The sequence below is a fragment of the Paralichthys olivaceus genome, chromosome 6 (assembly GCF_024713975.1).
Source record: "Paralichthys olivaceus isolate ysfri-2021 chromosome 6, ASM2471397v2, whole genome shotgun sequence".
Taxonomy (NCBI): Eukaryota; Metazoa; Chordata; class Actinopteri; order Pleuronectiformes; family Paralichthyidae; genus Paralichthys; species Paralichthys olivaceus.
This window is the reverse complement of record NC_091098.1, coordinates 14484684-14502162: the sequence shown is the minus strand read 5'-3', so window position 1 is coordinate 14502162 and position 17479 is coordinate 14484684. Positions and strand designations below refer to the sequence as shown.

Genomic DNA, 17479 nt, shown 5'->3' with positions numbered 1-17479 from the left:
CTTTAACTCCAGTGATCCTAAAGAGTCACTCAACAGCAGGGTGGGTCTACAACTTACAGGCTTCGACAGCCATTCACACCTTGACTCACAGGACCCCAAAGACCCACTAAGTTGTAGAGGGGGGTCAATGAGCTGCCTGATCAACAGAAAGACTCCAACACAGGTACAGAGCCCCACATTCAAACAAGCCCAGTTTCCTTCGCACACTTGTACAACCTTCTCCACTCCAGTCTATGCGATCAGAGCGTGTCTGCTCCTCACACGTGACTGTTGTAACCGCCATGAAATTGGAATTTCGTACGCGAGGAGTTCCGCACACACGTCGACGTCACGTTTCTATTGATTGGTTGCTAGGTAAATTGGCTGATAACTAGACGGTGTGGTGGAGGGCGCTGCGGGACGTGCGGGAAACACACGGAGGATGGACTCTGGTCGCAGTGGAAGCATCTGCAGGTAAGCGGCTCTTTGTCGTGCGTGAAACCAGCAAAGTGGACCAAAGGTTTGTCAAAGATTGAAAAACATGGTGGTTTGTTTGTTCCGGTTAGCTTCTGCTACATTTATGTGCCGCCGTGCTGCGTTCGAATGCGTTAGCTACCGCGTTAAAGCGACTGTTTTGACGATTTAAACCGTTTTTTTTAGCGAATGACACCAGAACAAGTCGCTTTTATTGTTTTACTTTTTAAAAAGCAATGACGGCGTGTAGAAACATTAATAACCTGTTGGATATCGATCAAGCTTGGATTTCAGGGAAATAATCCATGAAACTTCTTCTAAAAACTTTTTGAAAGTCAGTAACATTCAAAGATTAATAATTTAGTTTCACAGCATTTGTTTTCAAGGCAACAAGTGTGAATTTTCTACTTGATTAAAGTAAAAGTACTTTAGTAAAACTTTAATTCAAAAATTGGGCCTGCTCTCATCTACTAGGTTGGTCGGGGTTGGTGTGTGCAAGGGTGGATGGATAATTAACAATTATGAAAATCAATTCAGTCTTTTCAGGCTAAAGTAATGAAACAAAATGGAACATTATGGTTTCAGTCTTGCACATATCAAGATTTCCTGATGTAAACCAACATTTGTGGAGGTTTGGATGATTGTGAAAAGAAAACAAGCTGTTGGAAATAAAAATTGGTGAGGATGGGATGGATGTTTTTTTCTATCTATGTTTCATTATTTAATCAAAATATTAATTGACAATGAAAATGCAATTCTGAAGATTTTCAGTAATCCATGTCATTGCAACTTTCTGGAGTTGGACAACAATGAATAGGCAACATAAACAAGTCCTGTTGCTTTTGTACAGCTCCTGACAATGAAAATCAGTTCAGAGATCTGAACGTGTTGCATTTTGGAAGACTTGTAACTTGACTTGCTAGAGACCCCACCCAGCTCCACTTCTAATGCCACATGGTAGGAATAAACTCCCTTCCATTGTCATTACAGGGGTTTCTTAAGCGGCTCTTGCATATTTGGTCCAAGGTGTCATTATCGTCATGAGTGGCCAGTCATACCATCATCCCAAATATGTAGACACTTTCAGAAAGGTGGATGCTGGTATGGCGATCGCTGCAGGTAAGCTTTGTTTTTTTTAAATTTCTCCGATGTGCAGATAATTGGATGAAAAGGATGATAAGCACACAGGTTTGTCTACTCATTCATCATCACCCAATTCCAGGTTTATCCATATCCTCCCACCTGAAGCGGATGCAGCTGTTGCAGGTAGAAGGAGTTCGGCGCCTACGGTCTCCTCCTCACACGTTGCCCACGCTCAGCCTGACAGAAGAGGGTCAGAGCCTGCTCTTCTGCAGGCTGAGGTGACATCCAGGCAGGAATGCAGCAGATCAGAGGGGGTGTTTCATATCTCAGATCCTCAACGCAACACTGGACGTCTGCCAATAAATATTACTGTGGAACAAACACATGGTAATGGATATTTTCATTGAGGGCCTTGATCATGGTCAGACTTTTATCACACTTAACTTCCTATTTTACTACTTTTCTACAGATACTGAATCTCTAACTGCTTCTCGGGAATCGGTCCAAAGATCAGATGCTGCTGAAGTGGTGGCATGTGATGGAAGAAATGAGCAGGTTTGTATCTAATTTGCTTGACTGTTATACATGACACATCAGTTTGTTTAACTAAACTGTTGGATTTAACTGATGTCAGGTTTTTGTTCAACAGACATCTTCAGCAGACACAACAGAGGAGGGGGCTACAGCTGCAGCCTTTGCAACACAGGGGGAAGTAGAGGAAAGGGAGTCTTTTCTCAAGAGTAAAAACATGACGTGTGGTATCTGCATGGACAAAGTCTACGAAAAAACTGAACTAAGCGACCGACTTTTTGGAATATTGCCAAACTGCAATCACTCCTTCTGTTTAAAATGTATAAGGACCTGGAGGAAAACAAAAGACTTTGGGCCGGACGTGGTAAAGTAGGTGTCTGTAACATTTGAATATTTGCTTAATTGTATCTGATGGCATGACATTAGCTCGTCTGAATCAATACTATTCAATGATTGTTCCTCAGGAGCTGCCCACAGTGTCGAGTGAGATCTGCCTTTTACGTGCCAAACAAATACTGGGTTGAAGGGAAGGAAAAGGAAAGTGTAATTGCTGGCTTTAAAGAGAAATGCAGGTAAGGATCGTGTGTGAGGTGATTCAGTGTCAGATTTACACTGTCTTTAAAGGGATAGTTCACAGAAAAATGAAAATTCACTCATTTTCTACTCACCACTGTGCCGATGGAGGGGTGGGTGAAGTGTTTGAGTCCACAGAACATTTCTGGAGGCTCAGGGTTAAACACATCCTGTGATCCTCAGTAGTAGACCCAGCAAGTTTGGAGCCAATCAGATGAGAAATTAAAGAACGATTCCTGGATTTTATCACTGAGGTGTAGAGATGTGTATGATGATGCTCTTTTGAATCTCACACATGCTACTGAAGATGCTCCCTCTGCCTCTACGTGTTTACAGAAAGAAAAGCTGCAGTTACTTTGCACGATACAGATGCTGTCCCTTTAAAACGGAGTGCCTTTATCGACATGATAAACCTTCACGTCGAAGATCATTCCAGGTAAATATATTTCACACCTCCAGAGTGTTTCTCACGAGTTCTTGTGATTGTTGGGGAGCATCTTGTGATATTTTGGTGTTTTTACAGTATCCTACAGACGATATCGAAGACTTTGTGGGTTTAGCCCTGCTGGATTTTTTCATGGACATGGCCCTTGGTGTTGAGGAGGATGATGATGATGACGACTTTGAGGCCTATCACTCTCTTTTGGAGTACGAATTCTAAGCTTTTTTTTTTCGTTCTTCTTGTCACTGCCTGAAACCACTGATGGGGGCCTCGTCTTTACGTAATCATTGGTCCCAGGAGAACACACAGTTGTGTTTTGACCCTTCTGCCCTCCTTGTATTAGTACTGAATGTTTGAGTTGCCATGAACAGGACAAAGAGAAACAACCACGCACCATTGAGTGTGTTCATGTTATTGATTAGTCCGACTACAGCATACAATTCAACCACAGACGAACTAATCAGTGAAATTAGCTTCTACTGTCTGCTTGAAAATGAAAATAAGTACACTTACCTTTTCATGGCACACGGTTTGTTGACCCTACCTCCTAGATACAAAAAAAAAAGATTTGTCCTCTCTAATAATTTTGTGTTTAGTCTGTGGCATCCTGATTATAAGGGTTCACCCTCCCATGGTTGTCGTTCTTCAAATATGTTGCAGATTGTCAAATTCCCCCAGAACCTCTCCATGGATTAATAAGAGTGCTAACCTGTGACCTCTCTGTGAACAATTTGCACCAAATAGATATTTTAAAAGTGTTATGTGATTGAAAGTTTTAATCGTCTGAAGATAAAAAGTGTACTGTACCCCTTCTTCCTGATGTCCACAACTGAAAATACCTGTCTCAAGGGGTAGTAACGAAAACCATTTCCTGGTTTAGGCTTGAATACAAATTGTTAAGATTTTATTTCTTTTAAACAAGTTGTACTTGTACACGTAAAATAAAACATTGCTTCACATTGTCTCACTAAAGCCTGCTGTTCTCTTGTATTGATTTGTATTTTTCATGAATTGGTAAGACTTGTGCTGTGCCCTTTTTAAACCCACCTGTTTAGAATGGGCTGTGGTGATGCTGGTTGCATCTTTCTTTCTGAAACTTAAAGTATCTGGAATGGGCTGAAGCATTAAAGGTGAGCTGTGGGGGGGGCAGGGAATATGTGTCATGATCGCAGTCACAAAATGAAGGAAGGTGCAGAGTTCCACTTGAGTCCTTTAAAGACCACAAGGGGAAATATCCACAAAAAACCTTTTGACTGTGATTTTTAGGATTAAGGAGTTTTCCATTCAACACTGATCCAGAAGGGGGCGGTAATGCGTTTAAAGCTGTTTGCAAACTGCTATTAGATACCACCGAAGAAGACGTGTCAACAGATATGGCGGGGAGCAGTGACCAGTGAAGGATCCATGTTCACCATGTTCACCATGTTTCTGAGTCGGTTTGACGGCCAGTCGAAGCTGCTGCTCCGCTCGCTGATGTCCGGAGCCTCCGGTGTCCACAGAGCGGTGGACGTGTTCCACCGGCAGCAGCGATCGAACCCGGAAATGTCCCTGTGTCACTTTATAGAGAAGCTGTGTGAAGACGAGGTCACCTGCTCACAGACTGGAGAGCAGCCACTGACTGTGTGAGTCAGTCTGGGATCAGTAAAGTCTGTATGTCAGTGTCTGTCGGTGACTTTGTCTCTATGCGCCTGTGTCTCTGTCTGTGTCTCTGTCTGTGACTTTGTTTGTATCTCTGTGCGTCTGTGTGTGTCTCTATTTGTCTGTGTCTCTGACTTTGTGTCTGTCTGTAACTGTCTGTCTGTGTCTCTGACTTTGTGTCTGTCTGTTTGTGTCTCTGTGAATTTGTGTCTCTGTCTGTCTGTGTCTATGTGTCTCTGTCTCTGTCTGACTTTGTGTCTCTGAGTTTGTCTCTCTGTGACTTTGTGTCTGTCTGTCTGTGTCATTGATAAATCAATTAGAGACTGTTTCATTGTCCCTGATAATCATATGTGAGCTTTTTTTTGCTTGTAGTTATTTTAATAATTATTCATTTTTATTATATTTTACTTAGTGTGAATTGTCCCTTTACAGTGATGAAGGAAAGAAAAACAGCGACATTAGAGAGGCTGAAATCTGCAACTCCTCATGTTTGAAAAATTACTGAATCACATTGACTATTTTCTGTCAATCGATTAATCAACATATTGTCTCAGCCAGAAGACAAACTGCTGCCATATTTTGCCATATTTACCAGTTGCTTGTGTCTCACACTCATTTTTTCCTCACTTATTCTAGTAAACCCTTGGTGAGCCTGTTTCCAGCATCATTGAAACAAAACCTGCTGTCCTTCATTTATCTGATCCACCCGGTTCTTCCTCAGACCTCTGTTCTGCATCTGCTCAAGTGCCTCAGCCAGGACCCTCATCCCAACCCCTGGATCTCCACTCTGTGTAGACAGATTAGGAGAAGTGTGGGCGTGCACGATGAGGAGCCTCTGTACTCTCCGCTGTGCAGCCAGAGACTGAAGGAGCTCTCACAGCGTTTGGCTGTTTGCGGTGGAACAGGAGGTTGGGCCAAGTGCCTCAGTGATCAAACGGTGGAATCTGGGTCTCAGAGTGCATCTAGTTTGTCAGAGCTGGGGACACAAAGGAAGAGGAAATTAAGTTTTGTCACTGTGGACTCAGGTGATGAAGAGACGGAACAGCAGAGTAAACGGACAAAGATGGATGTCTGTGGCAGTGAGCGTGTTAGTGCAGAAGAACAGGACGTACACAAGGAGACACCAGAAAGGTTAGAAAGAGATGCTGCAGCAGAAACTCCTGCTGAAGAACTGCAGCCAGCACCAGACAGACTGTGTGACTCTCTGCCTGAACACATAAAGGTAGAGACAAAATGTATCATCCATTTCTACAAAGAGGCTGAACTGATCAAATCAAGTTTACTAATCCAACCATTTTTTATCACAGATTAGATGTGAAATAAAACTGGTGTATTCATTTTTCAGGTTTCTGTTCTTCAAATAAAAGAATTACTGGAAAGTCATACAGAGGTGAGGAGAGTTGTTTTCTCTCATCTACCCAGTGCAGTCTTTAAAAAGGGATATTTTTTATTATTATAATAATTATGTTTATTGTGTGTGTTTTCAGTGGGACCAGAGCTCCATGGATGTGTTCAAAGTGCTGAATGACTGTGATCCTGCCCAAGTGCGTCCTCAAAATGTTATATCTGATTTAAAAAAAAATGTTTTCATGCTCAGTCACGCTTTAAATTCAAACATTACTTCACCTTATCTTCTAAATCCCAATAGTTAGTTAGACTCCAGCTTAATGTACTTTCCTCTGTAGCTTCACTAAATCAGTGAAGAAGCTTTTCTGAACCACTCATAACATTTGCTTGCTGATGTTTCCTGATGCAACAATTCCCGCTCCTCTATCTCTGCTATTCAGGTGGAGGCGTTATGTAGCGCGCTGAGTTTGCCTGATGTCCCGGAGCCGACGCTGCCTAAACTGTGCAGCAGTGTTCTGACGCTCTCTCCTGACCTCAGCTACAGCACGGCCGCAACACTCATCAAGAGCCTCCTGCTGGAGAGGGTACAGCACTGCATAGGCAAACGATGCAAAACTGCGTCGCCGTGTTTGATACTAATGGAGCATCCTGGTGCTGTGTAGGTGCTGTCTCTGTCAGAACCGGCCTCCAGGTGCCTGGTCACTGCAGTAACATCGCTGTGTGGCCGCTATCCCAGACCGATGTGCCACGCTCTAATCGGACCAATTCTAAAGGAGAAGAACATAGGTGAGGAGAAGGCTGAGCAACAACTGTAAATGTGTCATCTGTGTACACAGTTTGTCTCAGGGAGGATCAGGGTCTGTCAGTGACAGAGCAGCAGTGGATTCAGTGTCATTGGTTAAAGCACACAGAATGAGCATGAGCCAGGACCTGTAATCTGGTCCTTTGCCCAAACATCAATTGATCTTCTATTCTGAAATTCCTCTTGTTTTCAGGGAATCCACAGGCGGAGCTGCTAAACCGACTGATAGAGGGCTGTCTGGATTCTCATTACAGACTCCTGCTGCTTCAGTAAGATCATGCTGTGTTTTTGTTGCAGTTTTCAGACACAAAGTCCAAAGACAAGACCGCAGAATCAGGTCAAGTCAAAGAAGCACAGAATAATAATGAGTTCAAAATAAGGGTCTCTGATGGTGATTGGTTGTTTTTTATATTTATGTCTGCGATAGACAGTGGCCAAGGGCATTATGTCTTCAGGTTGTCCGTCCATTCGAGAGTGCTTGAGGGAATTTATTTAACTTTTGATCAGTTGTCACTTGGACTAAGATTTTCAGTTGAAGTGATTCTGTTTTAATGGTCAAAGGTCACATTGACCTAATAAAAATGTGGGGGAAAAAGTCTGTAGAAATGTGTACACGGAAACTCCACTGGTTGGCTGAGCCATTCAACCACAGTGCAGTCATTTTAGTTTTTTTCTTTCACCCTTTTTCTCCCAGAATGACATTCAGCATTGAGTGGAGTGAGGCGGTGCTCTCTGTTATCCACAGCCTGCTCGAGTCCAAGGTTAGTCCAGTGTTCACTCGTGAGAAAAGTGCTGCAAGACCAGACCTAATACTCACTGTTATTGATCTGCCTCTTTTCTTTTTTCCAGCCTGATTTGAATGAAGAAGTGTTCACACAGTTCATCGAACAGCTCGTCAGCCAGGGTCCTCAATTCACAAAGTCTGTGAAGTTTGCTAAAATGATGTTAACAGTCCTCACCAAATATAGCAGCCATGTGAGTTTTTGGGTTTATATCATGAGTTAATGTTTGAACATTGGATTGAACTGTGTTTGAGCTCTTTGTGCATGTTTCTATCTTTTTTCCAGATGACGGCTGCACACAAACACTCCCTGTCCTGTTGCCTGACGTTGAATGAAACCTTCCTGAAAAAGTCTCTTCAAGCTGCTCTGAAAAGAATAACACACACAACATGATAGCACTTAACTTATTAAGCATTTACAATGTACACATGTAATTAGTGCTGTATAATGTAGCTGTGAGCAGAGGAATGGATGGACACTTGACATTAAATTAATAAACAGCTGCATTATAGTGGATTTTTAAGCATTTATTACATGTTTATATCATTCTTATAAATGCTAAATGTTGGGACTTGATGGTGGGTCATTAAGTCTTTTCTGATCTGCATCTAACACATGTAAATAAACATGTTCAATTCCATTTGTGTCTGCTTCTTGACAGTGATTTAAAGTGAACACTGTTTAGGAGTTTATAGACTGTAAATCTGAAAGTCTCTAATTGTCCCTTATGTTTTGTTGGACATGTGAGGTCGGGACAATTTGCAGCTTGTTAATGTTAAGTAGACTTTAGCAACCACATTATTCCCAGCCTATATTTTCCAGAATATGTGTCTAACTTAAAGAATGTTGTGCTAGAAAAAATGGCTGAATACAGGTCTGAGCCTTTAATATAATTTGAAGGAATATTCTATTGAATATTTTCATTTCAATTTATTTCAAAACATTGTACCTCTCACTTCAGTGCATTATTTGAGAGCTGTAAAGAATAGTTATTCTTCAGATTCAGATTTTACATAATGAATATTGGATTCAGCTTAACCCATAAACTCTGTATGAAGACAAACAGTAAATAAACATATATAAATGGATAATGAATAAATGGTGAATAATGTCAATATTCAATCTGGATTAAAATACCCAATAACCACCTGTAATTATTGCCACATCAACCAGAATGATGTGTTAAAGAAATTCTTACATAATATACATAATGTAATATTCAAACTTTCCTTTTTACCTCTAATACCTGAGAAAGATCGTATTGATTGTTCTTCTGTGTGGTTTCAAATGCAGCACTCAAACTTAAGGGGCAATGATTTGAAATAGTTTATTTTATTATTTTAATGTGTGAAACCCATAGGTGAAACCTTACATTTAGATTGCATTGTTTTTCCCATTCTGAGCAAAGAATAAAATACTACAAAATACTGCAAAAAATATGAATTAATCGATAGAAATAAATAGCATATTTTAGTTTTAATTGATTTGAAATATTTTGTCTAACAAATGAAGTTTAAAAACTTTAGAACATAAATGTTTCTTCCATAAAACGTCCTCCGCTGTTTTGGTTACGTCACCACGGTCGCCTATATTGTGCGTAACTTCCTGCTGCACTTCCTTTTTCATCGTAGCCGCACGGGAGGGACGAGCCGCTAAAATGAGGTCAGAGCCAATTTTACCAGTAAACGTGAAATAAAATGTATTTTCCACGTTTACACCAACTTGTATAAACGATACAATCGTACAGAGTCGCTGTGTTTAGCGGCTGGTTTGGTATTTAACCCAGTATTTCTGAATTAGATGAAGTTAAGTGAAGCGCACGACACCGGCTCCTCCGCTAATGTCGGACATCACGTTAACTTTTCAATCCTCTGTCATCCGCGGATTTACAACAAATTTAAGTTTACTATCATCATCACACGTTTAGATGAACTCTTGTAGTTTATGATAACACTTAACTGGCCGCACTTTATCCGCATTTAACGATGTTTTCATCGCTGCAGCTCAGCGCCGCAGATCGTCTGGTTAAAGTGAGACGTGAACACATTTCACTGTTTAACTTGTGTGTGTAACAGTAAGGTTTCCAGGGACACGTTGTATGAAGCAGTGAAGGAGGTGCTGCAGGGCTCCCTGACCAAGCCAAGGAAGTGAGTTCACATCCACCACTCACTCAAACCTGCAGCCATCAGATATAACATGTACTTTTAAATCTTTATGCCTTAACTTCAAGTAACATTAGCTTCTGTTGCCTCCATATATGTTTTTATATTTGTGTTGTAGATAGCTCCATCAGCACATATGTACAGTGACAGTTTGTAATAATTCTGATGGCTGGACTTTCATCTCATTATGACCTTTTATTATTCTTGTGACTGTTTAGTTTGCTACTGGATGCCTAAATTTCCTCAGGATCAATAAAGTATCCATCAAAAGATAGCAGCAGGGTTCAGATTTCAGTTGTATTATCATTTTCAGGCTGTTGTATTAAATATAGTTGCTCAATTTTTCTGGCAAAATATGAAGTCGCATGAGTAAAGTGATTGGCGGTGTATTCTATTTATTCTTCCCTGCTGATTTTCACTGATCTATACTTTTGTGACTGTTGGTGAGTTTGGTTTTTAATAATTGTATTCCAGGCTCTAACATTGAATGTGTCTGTTTGTAGGTTCGTGGAGACGGTTGAGCTGCAGATCAGCTTGAAAAACTATGATCCCCAGAAGGACAAGCGTTTCTCCGGCACTGTCAGGTTCGACCTTTTACTGTCTCACCCGACCTTTTCCATGTGTGCTTCCAGCCCTGTCTGAGGGTGTAAACAGCCTGTGTGATTCTATGGCCAGTAGAGGCTTGATAAGTTTTAAAAAGCAGTCCAGACAGGCCAGGGACAGACATGGAGAAGTTCTCTGGGTAGTCTGACTGAGCTGACTCAGCCTTGGCTGGGGAAGGCGAAGCAGGCGGACCCCTACCCTGGGTCTTAAAACATGAGGGGAGGCTTTGAGTGACGGAGCTGGTAAGTTCAGGTCCTCGAGCCGACCCATTTACATAATGTTACCCAAGAGGTCAGCAGGACACCGGCCATGATGGTGGTGTGGGTAAGAATTCTTCTACTACACTGTGAAATCAGCGTGGTGTCATTTGGTAGATTCACTTTTCCGATGTTGGATCAAAACTCGCAGATATTTCACATTAATTTGCTTCATCAGTTAAATGGTTGTCTTGTGCTTTTTCTTCCAACTGATCTACAGTTAGTTTCAGCCAAGAAATTAAGTTTATCTCTTTGCCTGATGATGAATATCATGCAGCCAAAACTAAGAATTAGTTAATGATATACATATAAATATATATATATTTTTATAGTTTTCAGTATTACACATGAACAGAACTGAGTTGGGTAAAAAAATAAAATAAAAAAATCATTAAAGGCTAAAGGTGGGGGTCACAGTCAGAGCCCCTCTCCAGACATTAGTTTAGTGTAAACTGCAGAATTCTCTCAGCCGCACCCTGCAGTGCTTCCAACAGACAGCTCTGGGTTTGAAGGGAGGCTGTTATCATTATTTACCATTTTGTCAATACGCAGGCTGAAGACTCTCCCCAGGCCCAAGTTCTCCGTGTGCGTCCTGGGAGACCAGCAGCACTGTGATGAGGCCAAAGCCGCCGAGTTGCCACACATGGACATCGAGGCTCTCAAGAAGCTCAACAAGAACAAGAAGCTGGTCAAGAAGCTCGGTATGTAGTTTAGAACACAACCCAGAGACATCTGATCATATGGTTTTTAGGTTTTTTTAACGGCCGTCTGTTTTCCACAATGTCCCCTTACAGCCAAGAAGTATGACGCCTTCCTGGCCTCAGAGTCTCTGATCAAGCAGATCCCCCGTATCCTGGGTCCTGGACTGAATAAGGCCGGCAAGTTCCCCTCCCTGCTCACCCACAATGAGAACCTGAACACCAAGGTGGACGAGGTCAAATCCACCATCAAATTCCAGATGAAGAAGGTATGTTCAGCACTACCTCAATAATTGAATATGCTTTATCCTTCCACGTGGACTGTGAATCTTCATGCCACATTCGTACAGGACTGAAGATGGAAGACCAATCCACTGCTGCGGCACATAACATTTAATGATCAATAATTTGTAAACATTATTATATAACCATAGTTGCACTTTATATTCTGCAGAATCTTTCCCTGACCTGTTTGTTTTTGTAGGTGCTCTGTCTGGCTGTGGCCGTCGGTCATGTGAAGATGACAGAGGACGAGCTTGTGTACAACATCCACCTGTCTGTCAACTTCCTGGTGTCTCTGCTGAAGAAGAACTGGCAGAACGTGCGCGCCCTCTACATCAAGAGCACCATGGGCAAACCCCAACGTCTCTACTAAATGACAGTTTTTCAGTAAATAAAAAAAAAAGTGGAGATGCTCCAAAATTGACTGTTTGTGTTTTTATTTGTCAGGTTTGCTCCCTGGTGTGTTTTGAAATATAGCTTTTCATAATTTAATGGTCTAAGATGCTTCATTTTATGTTTTGGTGGATTTCAATGAGTTTTTTCCTCCTCACACTGAAATACTCAGGATTACTTGGTAATGTACCAACCTTGGTTCATGGTGTTGTAAGAAGATAATGGACAAAGTTAAAGTTCCTCTGGAAGGGACAGTAACAAGCTGTTCAAATACCTTGTCCTTCAAAATCCTGGTTCATGTTGATAAATCCATCAGTGTCATAAATTTAAATATGATCAATGTGTGTTTGTGCTGTTGAAGCAAAATAGGCCTTGACCTAGTTACATTTATAAACTAAAACAGCTGGTAATGGGCATCTTCCTGCTTTGAATCAGATGATCAGTGTTTTATGGTGCAGGAGTTCAATGTTTGAGACTGACATCAGTCATGTCCAAGGAAAAATTGGTAAAATGTAACAAAAACATTTGATAAGGTGTTCGAAAGAGTACACCTTAAATGTGAAACATGACATTATGTAAGAGGATTCATGTGTACAGGTGTCAAATCCTCCTGCTGTCCTTATTCAGGCAGACACTTCCAACGATTAAAGCTTAAAAATTAAGTCAACTGCTTAACATGCAGGTGATAAGATCTGTGACAAAAGAGTGTTTATTCCCACAGATAAAACAGAAGCAGATAGAAGTTTCCCATGAGCCTCTTCGGCCAGTTGTCTTATACTCTGGTTTGACTGTGGATCTCCTAATAGGATTATCTGTTCTAAGTACGAGGCTGAAGGAGAAAATGAACCAAACAAGGACGGGAACCTTTTCAAATATCTTGTGTTCAGGGCAACAATGGAAATCCTCTGTTCGCTGTGTGGAGGCTCTTAATGATTTAATCTGAGGGAGACGTTTGGATTATTGTGAAGATGGCAGCTAATGAAGTGATGCACGCTGAGGTGAGTCAGGTAATCTGCTGCCTGCTCCTGTTAATAGCGTTCAACACTTTCTGTTGAATGATCCGACCTAATGTTTCTGAACCTGTTGCAGCCTGATGCAGAGACGAGCGGCTACAGCCTGCACACCATGCTGGGCAGTGAGGACAGTGAAGAAGGTACACAGTTAAAACAAAAACTCGTGTAAAAAAAAAATGTGACAATGGCTCTAAAGTTAATCTGGATTTTAATTTTGGATCAGAAACCAGTCAAGAGGAGCCGTCAATCATCAGCTGGAACGAGCTGTCCATCATAGAGCGTGTCGGCCTCAACAGGTGCAATATACTGACACTCACACAACCTTCACCCTAACATCATAATCTATATATTGAAATCATTTTAATAATAATTTTAGCTTCATTAACACTTCTTTTTTATCACAGTGTAGAGATGCCAGAGAAAGATCTGGAGGTAAGGCTCCTCCTTCTTATTCACTATCATATCATGGAACAGCTTTTTCTATTTTTTGAGTTGCACACACACATGTCTAATAAGAAATAAAAAAGAGGTGGTTGGAGTTGTGACATTGCTGGTAGCCTGTCTCTCATTGCATTATGTGCGGTCACAACCAGGAAACATGGACCCCCGGTGCTCTATGTCACACTGCCAGGGGGTCCATGAGAAGTTTCAAGATTTCCCCTTTAAAATGATCAGGTTATACTCTGTGTTGACATGTTGTAAAAATACTTTTAATACATGTCTTATTTCTTTCAAAGACATTTCTCTTGTAAATGTCTTTCACTTAAGAGTTAAAAAAAGAGGGTATGTTAAATTAACCGAAGGGACACGAATTTAGCTATTCACAAATATTATATTTATTTATTATTTTCTACTGTGCAGGGGTCTTTGGTTGAGGAAAAAATTATTTACTTAAATAAATACATCAACTACAGTGAGCAGAGGGCTGGATCTAAGTTTGGATTAAAAATAAATTAAATTAAATTTGGGCAACACCAAAATATGTTTGTGTGTGTGTGTGTGTGTGTGATGTATTGTGCATATTACCACTCGATATATATAACATGAGTATTATTGGTTGAAAATGCTCTGGGACCTTTTTTCCCCTAATGTTGGTTTTGAGTATGTGGTTTCTGATTTGGTCCTGAATCTGTAAATGATTGAGGCAGCATTGATTAAATCAGGTGCATTTACATTATGTTATGTTAATTCATGTATCTTTTAAAAATACTCTTCTTGAGATTAAATTGTTTAAGTTTTATACGTTTTATTGTCATCTCAAAGTTTCGGTGTTTAAGACCTGACATAGAATCAGTCAAAAACACAAAAATACATTTTCCCTCACAGGAAACCTGAGTGAGATGAATGATGTGTTTGTTTGTGCTGTCAGTCGGCCTTCTCTCAGATCGCTCTGGCTTTCCGCTGTGATCAGTACACCCTGAAGCAGAGGCTGCAGGCGGAGGAGCATGCCCGCAACCTGGCCGAGGAGAACATTCAGCTGGAGCTGACCAGAGGCAGAGAGACCCTGGAGGTACAGTCAGTATGAGAAGGTTGATCTGAAGTCTCTGTGTGACACCACCACAGAGCAGGGTCACGTATGTGTGTGTGTGTGTGTGTGTGTGTGTGTGTGTGTGTGTGTGTGTTTTCAGACACTGAAGGGCCTGTGTCTGGACAGTAAGCGCAGTAAGATCCTGCAGAGGCTGGAGCTCTCTCTGGACATACTTGGTGGGACCGTGGAACGAATTTCCAACACAGCCGAGGTCCTCGGAGCCGTGCACCAGGTGATGAGGTGTTTCTGGACGATATGTATTTCTTTGTCAGGGCCTTGTTGTGGAATATTCTGTTATTTTCTGTGACAGGAGGCTCGAGTGAGTCGAGCTGTGGAGCTCATGGTGGCTCACGTGGAGAATCTGAGGAGGCGTCATGACAGAAACACAGCCGAGCTGGAAGAGGCCAAGAAGATGATCCAGCAGCAAAACTCCAGCAGAAACATCATCGACCCCAGAGCCTCACCAGGTTTCTTCTTTACTTTAGTCCGTCTGTGTGTCTGAAGAGTTCGTCATGTGGGACATTTGACTGATGAGTGCTTCTCTTGTCGTAGATCCAGGGGACAGTGACAGCAGACTGAGAAGCTTTCTGCAGGTACAGAGATAATGGGACTTATTGCAGCTTGTCTCACGTCAGTCTAGCTCATATTCTCTTCTTCCTCTTTTTTCTATTAGAACAACAGCCGTCGAAGAGTCAGCGTATCAATAATTCCCAATCAAACACAGGTAAGAAGGTTTCTTTGCTGAGCTCTCCCACATGTTCTTCAAGTATTATCATCTGTGGTGGCAGTTTCAGTTGAATACAGAGCTAAGTATACGCTGGAGAGGAAGTGACCACACATCAAGTACATGAAATGCGGAGGGAACATTAGTTCAAGTGTGTCATGCAAGGATTGTAAAGGACACTGTGTCAGTAGAAAGGACAGTTCACAGTTTAAGATGAGGAATAAAAAAAGAAATTCATCAAATGAAGCTTAGACACTAGAATTTCTTTTGCACATCCATAAAATATAATGACTGCCTTCTTTTTTGTCTCTGCAGGAGAAGAAAAGGAAAGACTCGAAGAAGCGGTCAGCTCATGGAGGCTCCTCCAGCAAGAAGTCCTTCCCTGCGTGTCCGTCTCCATCCCTGAGTTCAGAGTCCAGCTGCTGTGCCATCGCCAAGGACGACGGCTACTCAGTGGACGACAGGTCAACTAGAGGCTCAGTGTTTGTGCTCTGAATCTGATCTACATGATAAATGTTTAAAATCAACAAGAATGCATCACTTGATTTGCTTTTTTTATTTCAGGCCAATTGATCCAGATGAAAATCCACCACAAGCTTCAGCTGCTCAGCTTCTTCCGGACCCTCTGGACCCTCATCCCATCCCCATCACAGAGCCCCCTCCTTCAAATCAAGTGGTCACCAGGAAAACACCAAACAAAAAGTACAGTCTGGAAACAGAAATCCATGAAAAATGTCTGTTTGGCAGATGTTGTCTTCTAATGCTGCCACATTACATTACTTTACAGGCACTGACACAGAGAGAGCAGCTGCCTCTGACCTGTTTATCTACTGATTATTATTTACACTAGAGGTCATTGCATTTTTAAAGTCAGGTTTTAAAGCAACTCACAAAGAAGCCAGATTTGTCACAGTCATCAGTTCCCCTCATGAAAACCACATTTGAATTCACTAAATACAGATTTTTATTTGGATTTGCAACAAACTGCACATTCTCATAAATATCAGTCCTCTCAACATCTCTGAATTTTTTCATCCAGATCTGTGAATTATTCAATGAAAAATCAAAGAAAGTGAAAATAATTTCCAGGATCCACACCAAGATATAACGCTTTCTTTCCTAACCCATAATGCATCCAGGTTTCATGGCAATTTGTCCAATAGTTCTTGTGCAATGCTACGAACTAACAGGCAAACAAACAAATGCCAAGTTAAACATAACCTTCTTGGTAGAGGTAGTAAGAATGAGGCGAATCAAAATCATGACAGCAGACACGTAAACCCACAGATTTATGTTTGGAGTTTATTTATCTGTTTTTTTAAGGCTGGATTATTAAACTGGCCTCAGACTCTGTGTGGCAATGACCTTCCTGAATGTAATTTGATTAATTATAAATGAATCTGGCAACATGGACCAATGAAACACAACTATTGACATTTACCCAAGATTAGCTAAAAATGGTAGACTGTTATTTTCTTTTTCCTTTTCTATTTTTCTATCCATTATAAGACAACACAGCATGTTACACAGGTCCCGTTGTAACTTAGCATGATATTGCAGTGGAATAATTCAGCTGGAGTAACACCTTTAAAATGTGTGTCTCTATCACAGTCCCCCTGTGGATAGTTTGAGACAGAGACACAAGGGCAAAGCTGTGCTTTCAAAGAAGAAGTCAGACAAGGAGAAAAAGAGAACAAATATCTACAGACAGATCTCCGCGGGCACGTAAGTAAAAACATATTTATTCGAATCCTTTATATGACTGCGATAAGTATTTCCTCTGCACACACACACACACACTGACTGACCTCTCACCAGGTGTAGATCTTCATGGAGACAACTTCCTCTGACTCACTGGCTGTATCGCTGTCGCTGGGTCGTCCTCTGCATGTACCTGCTTGTGCTTTTCTGCATCATAACATTGACGTACATTCTGTGGAAGCTTCACGATGGAACATTTGAGCCTTGATCTGTTCTTCTGGAACCATTCGACTACGTGTGTAATCCACCCGGCTGCAAAAGCTCTTTGTTTATAAAAATAAAACATTTTGGTGTAACTCTGTTCTGAAATTCTTTATTTCATCTCCACCTTCTAGATAAAAAAATACCACAAAAATAATTTTCGGTCTCATTTTTATATTTATTATAAATATACAAAAAAATATCAA

General features: G+C 41.2%; 4 protein-coding genes across 5 annotated transcripts; all 4 read left to right on the top strand.

Moving 5' to 3' along the window:
* The first annotated feature begins 335 nt into the window (after positions 1-335).
* Positions 336-3522, top strand: mkrn4 (makorin, ring finger protein, 4). The gene is made up of 8 exons (XM_020088773.2): positions 336-453; positions 1444-1572; positions 1676-1923; positions 2006-2091; positions 2186-2436; positions 2532-2639; positions 2977-3076; positions 3164-3522. Exons 1-8 carry the CDS (start codon positions 422-424, stop codon positions 3299-3301), a joined length of 1092 nt encoding a protein of 363 aa, XP_019944332.2. The 5' UTR covers positions 336-421; the 3' UTR covers positions 3302-3522.
* Positions 3523-4429: 907 nt separating this feature from the next.
* On the top strand, positions 4430-8291 carry fance (FA complementation group E). The gene is made up of 10 exons (XM_020088943.2): positions 4430-4704; positions 5357-5942; positions 6066-6110; positions 6208-6264; positions 6508-6651; positions 6730-6853; positions 7063-7138; positions 7564-7630; positions 7719-7844; positions 7937-8291. Exons 1-10 carry the CDS (start codon positions 4487-4489, stop codon positions 8042-8044), a joined length of 1551 nt encoding a protein of 516 aa, XP_019944502.2. The 5' UTR covers positions 4430-4486; the 3' UTR covers positions 8045-8291.
* Positions 8292-9222: 931 nt separating this feature from the next.
* rpl10a (ribosomal protein L10a) lies at positions 9223-12073 on the top strand. Its single transcript, XM_020089531.2, has 6 exons — positions 9223-9313; positions 9727-9798; positions 10317-10397; positions 11226-11374; positions 11468-11640; positions 11856-12073. The coding sequence occupies exons 1-6, from the start codon at positions 9309-9311 to the stop codon at positions 12024-12026; spliced, it is 651 nt and encodes a 216-aa protein (XP_019945090.1). The 5' UTR covers positions 9223-9308; the 3' UTR covers positions 12027-12073.
* A 772-nt stretch (positions 12074-12845) lies between these two features.
* Positions 12846-17368, top strand: LOC138410428 (inositol 1,4,5-triphosphate receptor associated 2). 2 transcript variants are annotated; one of them, XM_069525916.1, is made up of 13 exons: positions 12846-13044; positions 13136-13199; positions 13283-13355; positions 13464-13491; positions 14429-14569; positions 14688-14819; positions 14898-15054; positions 15140-15180; positions 15261-15311; positions 15627-15775; positions 15876-16013; positions 16923-17036; positions 17130-17368. In XM_069525916.1, exons 1-13 carry the CDS (start codon positions 13015-13017, stop codon positions 17278-17280), a joined length of 1269 nt encoding a protein of 422 aa, XP_069382017.1. In that variant the 5' UTR covers positions 12846-13014; the 3' UTR covers positions 17281-17368. The 2 variants fall into 2 exon arrangements, with proteins under 2 accessions (XP_069382017.1, XP_069382016.1); XM_069525915.1 differs by having other exon boundaries at positions 12846-13053.
* Positions 17369-17479: the final 111 nt, after the last annotated feature.